The sequence below is a fragment of the Lolium rigidum genome, chromosome 1, assembly GCF_022539505.1.
Source record: "Lolium rigidum isolate FL_2022 chromosome 1, APGP_CSIRO_Lrig_0.1, whole genome shotgun sequence".
NCBI classification, from domain to species: Eukaryota; Viridiplantae; Streptophyta; class Magnoliopsida; order Poales; family Poaceae; genus Lolium; species Lolium rigidum.
In genome coordinates, this window is record NC_061508.1 from 29039919 (window position 1) to 29046480 (window position 6562).

A 6562-nucleotide genomic window follows, 5' to 3' on the forward strand; every position below is an offset into this window, starting at 1 on the left:
ACTCTCACAAAGTGGCTAGAAGCATGTGTTAGAGACGTAGAGCTAGCTGAGAGCCCACTTACCTTCTCCCTCTAAATTAGATATAATATAATATTTAATCCCTTAGAGCTAGCTGACTAGAATTGTACATGCTCTTATATACTACAGTATTCTGCAAGATTTGTTCATGAAAATCGAAAATAGGTCCGCAATACTAGTTTCCAATTATATATTCATAAAAGAAAACATGCAAGTTCAAACTGAACAATTCTGGATCTGAGTGACAATGCAGATCTAAAGTGAAAATGTATGCACCGGTGTTATGTTCTGTGTCAAAAGATCATTACCGTTTATGCCAAGTTGAGTGAAGTTCATCTCAAAAGAAATACAGTAAAAAGTGAAGTTTCCATATTTTCGACGAGTCCACCTTGGCCCAACAAAAAAAAGTCGTTCAGATGATCAAGTGCTAAGCAGGCCTGGCCCATGCCCGACTCCGGTTGTATAGGCCTGTCTGATCCCCGAAGTCCAACCAAATCAGCAGCTTCTTCCCCGCCGCCCCAACAGATCTATCGCCTCCGCCTCCCTCCTCGCCCTCCGCCGCCGCGATGTCTCGCCGGTACGACAGCCGCACCACGATCTTCTCGCCGGAGGGCCGGCTCTACCAGGTGGAGTACGCGATGGAGGCGATCGGCAACGCCGGCTCGGCCCTCGGCATCCTCGCGTCCGACGGCGTTGTCCTCGTCGGCGAGAAGAAGGTCACCTCCAAGCTCCTCCAGGCCTCCCGCTCCGCCGAGAAGATGTACAAGGTCGACTCCCACCTCGCCTGCGCCGTCGCCGGGATCATGTCCGACGCCAACATCCTCATCAACACCGCCCGCCTCCACGCCCAGCGCTACGCGCTCTCCTACCAGGAGCCCATCCCCGTCGAGCAGCTCGTCCAGTCCCTCTGCGACACCAAGCAGGGCTACACCCAGTTCGGCGGCCTCCGCCCCTTCGGCGTCTCCTTCCTCTTCGCCGGCTGGGACAAGGTCCACGGCTTCCAGCTCTACATGAGCGACCCCTCCGGCAACTACAGCGGCTGGAAGGCCGCCGCCGTTGGCGCCAACAGCCAGGCCGCCCAGTCCATGCTCAAGCAGGACTACCGCGATGGCATGACACGTGAGGAGGCCGTCGCCCTCGCTCTCAAGGTCCTCAGCAAGACCATGGACTCCACCAGCCTGACGGCCGACAAGCTGGAGCTGGCCGAGGTGTTCCTGCATCCAGGCACCGGGGAGGTGCAGTACCAGCTGTGCTCCCCTGATGCCATGGGGAAGCTGCTCGCCAAGGCTGGGCTCACGCAGCCGGCCCCCGAGGAATGATCAACCCAGCTGGTTTGCTGTTGTTCTCGATTTGGGATGATATTATCCATGTGATGGTGAACAAATTGATCAATTGGGATAATGTCTGTTAAGAGTTGGAAATCAATCCAAATTGTTACTCCTGTTGGTTTGGTTCTGATAACTCCAGTTAGCCCATTCTAAAGCCGATCTATCTTCAATATATCCATGTAGTATGTAGCTCGCCCTGCAGAAGTTCAGTATTTGTCTATGGAGTATGGTCTATGTCAAGAACTTGAGACCTGAGACAGCAAATAGAAAGGTTTGACTTGATTTGCAGATAGACTTTTGTTTTCATTTTTTATAACATGGTGAAATTGCTGATGGTTGTCATAAATTGTAGATCCAGTGTTTCAATGCAAGTTCTCTATCCAGTGTTACTTATATGTCCAGTTGTCCACAGTTAACTGTCTAGCTTGACCTAGAAAATGATGTTATGAAGTATGGTCTCTGCTAAGAATTTGTAGTTTTGAACCGTGATCTAGATTTATAATTGTGTGGGCCAAGGATCATTGTCGTTGTATTTCTGCACAATTTTGCTTGGGCCATGTTTTGAGCATTAACCGGACGCATGTGCGAGCGGTGAAATAGCTGCTACTGTTCTCCATCTGGAAATTCTATGTATCATTGATTAAGTACACACTAATCTTTCTGGCATCATCTCTCTATCCACTCTTCTGTTGGATTTATTCTTCCAGTTAACAGAAAACTCATGCTTGTCGATACCGTTAGCATCCAGTTTTGCAATTAGTGTATAACCAGTATTTTGCATTTAGTTATTTTCATAGTAGGACCTAGCGACAGAATATTCTATGAGGATAGAAATTTGTTAGATTGTGATGCTGATTTAGGACAGGATGATTTATAAGTTTGCTAAAGATGTTCAGGACAAGAGGATTTATATATTATCCGTGAATCGTCATTTTAGGTTGCTATACATTCTGTGAAGTGAACTGGTTATATTCTGGACTTGAATGCGTGTATATTGTTGACTAAGAACCACATGGTTTGTGGAATGTACTGTTTAATTCGTTGATTTCATTTGTTTTCTGGAGAAATAATACAATGAGGCTTTTCAAGCTATTGCCTATCAGGGATAACAAAGATTGCAGGTTCCTCAGTTTAATTCTGGACTTGAACTGGTTATACTCTATATTGTCAGAAACTCAATTCGGCTCCCGGGTGCGTATGATCCCTCTACCATAAAAACATATTTCCAAATGTTAAAAAAATTTGACAAAAAAATTTACATGTACATGGAGAATAAGTAAGTGCGAGACCCCTAGCGGCATGGCTGGGCTATCCACGTGGTGCGTTTGGGTTGGGTTAAAAAAGATAGGACTCGGATGTACTGTGGCCAATCTGTACTGCATCTGTACTGCAGGCAAGTGAGTGCCCGACCGAAGCTTGCCACACTCTATCCTCCCAAACCCTATTTCCTCTCCCATCCAACTCTTCCTGGCGGCGGCTATCGGGCGTAGCACAACGAGCGGGCAGCCGGCGGCGGGGAGCGGCGACCTCCTGTGTGGTGGTGGAGAGGAGCATGGGCAGCCGAGTCGGCTCTCTGTGCCAGCACTGCCGCCGCACGCCGGTGCGGAGAACCGGGGGCAGATCTCGGCGGCGGCACCGAGAAGTCCATCTCTGTACAACGGGCAGTGCGTCGGCCTCTTCTCCTCCAAGATGCTGCTGCCACCGGTATGGACGGCAGCCACGCGCCACTCCGGCTCCTCGGCCGCGTCCTCCGATGGCGAAGAAGAGAGCATGGCCTCGTGGGGGATCACCGAGGGTTCCGGCAACGACCCGTCTCTGTACAACCGGCCGCGCGTCGGCCTCTTCTCCGCCAAGAGCCTGCCTCCATCTGTATGAACAACCGCCTCGGATCCTCGACCGCCGCCCCGTGGTGCGACCCGTGGCCGCCTTTGCCAGGAAGTGCTCCCGTCTTCAAGATCCTCCCGTGGACTACAACTGGTATGCAATGATGCTTCTCTAGCTTTCTGCTGGATATTTTGCTCTGAAAATTAGCGATAACTCAATTCTGTTGGCTAATATTTCCATGTGTATACATTCTTCGTAATTAGACGTCTGTATAGATGCTCAGTTCTTATGACAAAATTAAGAATCTACTTTATCCAGGAACGCCTGGACATTTGGGGCAGTACATACTAATAAAATAAGCTGTTCCGATTGCAAGACATCATTGCTAAATTGTGGACAGTGTGACTCTACTTTCGTTTATAAACTGCAGACAGGCTATCCAAGCTGAAAAGGAAGGTACGTAGGCTATTAATTTTCACCAAATGCAGTGGGGATATAAGATCTTGCTTTGGTATGTCCTTGATGCCTCTTGATCCTAAATGCTTTGCTTGCACAGTGCGAGAGGGAGATTGTAGTTTTTTCCTGTTGGATATATTGTTGCTGGATTGCTTGCTCTTTATTCTGCATGTATCTTAACATGGCTGGGTTTTTTTTATTTCACAACCTACCATTGTCTGACTTCTCTCAGCGGTAGGTGCTCTTGTCTAATATGCGGAAGAGTTTTGGAGTCACTGATGGCCCCAGTTGATGTAAATATTTGTTGTACTACGTTATTGTTAGGTAGTGATACTAATTAATTGTATATGTAAGTTGGTATATGAACTTCAGAGCTTAGGATTAGTTATATTGGAACCTTCTATAGGAAAGTACTCAAATTTATTTCTATTAAGAATTGTAAATGGGCTCTTTATTGGGTTTGTTTAAATCTACAGTTTTAAACACTTCTTCCGCAGTCTACTAGGATCATTTTTACCTATAGCATTCCTCTCCAATAATTATTTATATGTGTATATATATGCTTGGCATCAGCTAACATGTGTTACTGCATACTTTAGGATTTCTAAAAGATTCTTGCACCAGCAGCGACAACGACAACATTGATGTTCATGGATACTGAAGATAATCCGTCATTGATCCCTTTATCCCACATTCAAAAAAAATCCAAGGAAAATATTGTATCTCATATCTCATCTCTTCAGATTGTGTGCATGGCGGCAAAATGAAACGTGGTGGGCGGATGTTCGTGACTTCGTCTCACACCTCAGATATTCAATCTGCCTCCAAGTTTGCCTGCTTGCTTTTCTCTGTTAGTGGATCTACAAGTTAAATTATTCATTCATTCTTCTCTGGTCAGTGTTCACGGTGGAAACGCCTCACAGTCTTCAGTTTTACGCTTACACTGAGGGGAAGAAATGTTTTAGACTTTCTACACAAAAAAGGTTCTTTAAACGCGGTCTGTGCTGGGAGCTAAGGAAAAAAGTCCTTGTGTGCCTGCAGATACGATGGCCTTCTCTTTTTCACCTAAAAAAGAATCATTTTTACTATATCCATGTTTTTAGTAGATGTGCCCTGTACCAGATCATTTAGTGATGATCCTGTCTTTGATTTACATCCTCAGGTTCAGTTGGAACCTGTTCTTTGGGGTATCAGGACGGCATATGGCTAGCCCCCGTCCTTATTTTATATAACGAGCTGGTAATTTTGCAACATTTTATTCTGAAGAAATGCTGATATATTGTTCAATGCTTTACAATTCTGCAGTATTATTCAATCCAATATGCAAATAATATTAGTTCTTTCTGTATTGTTTCTCAGCTGACTTTCCTTGAACACTATCTGATGGTTTCTGCTTTTGTACTATATTATATATAACATGCGGACCATCATTATTATATTCATTTATCCTACTTGATTGTACTTTTGGCCTGTTATTATCTTTTTTTTTCACCTCTGGCCTATTACTATCAAATTATAACCTGTTCCAAATTTCAGATGTAGTCAACAGGTTATCTGAATATGACATTTACTGCCTTTTTACTTGTTTAACAGGCAGAAAGATTGGCAAGGGAAAGCTTATATTTCCTGGGTGAATTATTTATATTCGGTGAAGGGACTCTTGGATGGTTTTCAGATGCCACGAGTTGCATGAATGTGATGCAAGTATCAGCATCGTCTGCTTACGTTTTCAACATGCATCCTCCTACTAGCGTTCACTTTGGTGACTATCCGGATGTCTATCTAATCAAGAGGCCGACCCAGATGCAAGCCATGACACGGCCTGGCGCTGCAGTTGACCCTAGAGTGCACGATCTGTTCCAGGCTTCGAAGATTGTCACCATCTGTGATGGGCGACGTGCGGAATTCTGGGACACCCACTGGATTAATGGGCGCCGGCCTTCAGAACTCTGGCTTGTGCTCTGGAGCCATTCCACTCGTCGATATCTCACTATGTGTGCGGCCAGCACTGGCAACTTATGGCTCCGGTATGTCAAAGGCTAACCCACCTGTGACGGTTCTCTGCAACTTCAGTGAGCTTTGGCAGCACACTCAGCGCCTCATGCTGGTCGATGACGAGGGCGACCGCGATTTCCTCACCTGGTGTGGTGGTGCATCCAGCATAACCCTTTGCTGCCTATTGTGCTCCTAATGCCCTGGGAGCTCCTTGCATTACTCTCCCAATCTGATGCGAAGGTTTGCAAGGCAGCCACAGTACTCACTGTTTGGATGATCTGTAAGGAGTGTAATGGCCGCTTCTTTGAACCATGTTGCACCTCTGTTCGGCAGGTTTTCGAGCGCCTGGTGGATGAGGCAAAAAAAATTGGTGAGATGCGGGCCTTCTTGCCAATGTGATTAGAGACCCAAATTAGATGCTATTATATTCAGCTTGATCAATGTTTATTCTTGAATTTTGGGCCAGATCTTTTCACTGCTCCTCTTAACCTTGTAAATATCATTTTGTTGTTTGTTTGCTCATTCAATGAAACACAGCTAAAGCTGCTTTTTTGAAAGAATTTTTTTTCAAGAAATCACATAAAACAAGAAATTGGATCGCAGAGGGCCGGCTAGGAGGCGCCCCAAGGGGCGCCCCAACTACTAGTCTCCATAATATATGTGTATTCGTCAAGTTTCACAAAAAAATGATATTTTTTGTAGTCTAAGCGAAAAAGAGAAAATTTATCTTGCGACAAGTCTTTGTTTCAGCACCGAATTTTGTCTTTTTTACACACGCCACATGACATGTCAATTTTTCATGAAACGACTTTGTGAGCGCGTAGCACATGAAGATGTACGTGCAAAAATTTTGTTTCAAATTTTTTGACATTTTAAAATGTATCTAACATGTATTTCAAAATAAAGGGAGCATACGCTCCCATGTGCCAAATCATCACTCC

The 6562-nt window shown here is 45.3% G+C and overlaps 2 protein-coding genes across 8 annotated transcripts; both read left to right on the plus strand.

Annotated features, from left to right (window-relative positions):
* Positions 1 to 546: 546 nt before the first annotated feature.
* Positions 547 to 1739, plus strand: LOC124670275 (proteasome subunit alpha type-4-1-like). The gene has a single exon (XM_047206779.1). The coding sequence runs from the start codon at positions 585 to 587 to the stop codon at positions 1335 to 1337; it is 753 nt and encodes a 250-aa protein (XP_047062735.1). The 5' UTR covers positions 547 to 584; the 3' UTR covers positions 1338 to 1739.
* Positions 1740 to 2757: 1018 nt separating this feature from the next.
* LOC124685133 lies at positions 2758 to 6178 on the plus strand. Of its 7 annotated transcripts, none has more exons than XR_006997309.1 (4): positions 2758 to 3323; positions 3601 to 3681; positions 4226 to 4865; positions 5220 to 6178. XR_006997309.1 is itself a non-coding variant. In XM_047219451.1 (4 exons), exons 1-4 carry the CDS (start codon positions 3053 to 3055, stop codon positions 5667 to 5669), a joined length of 879 nt encoding a protein of 292 aa, XP_047075407.1. In that variant the 5' UTR covers positions 2976 to 3052; the 3' UTR covers positions 5670 to 6178. The 7 variants fall into 7 exon arrangements, 1 of the variants encoding a protein (XP_047075407.1); XR_006997310.1 differs by having other exon boundaries at positions 3601 to 3626; XR_006997308.1 differs by having other exon boundaries at positions 2973 to 3681; positions 4226 to 4476; positions 4789 to 4865.
* Positions 6179 to 6562: the final 384 nt, after the last annotated feature.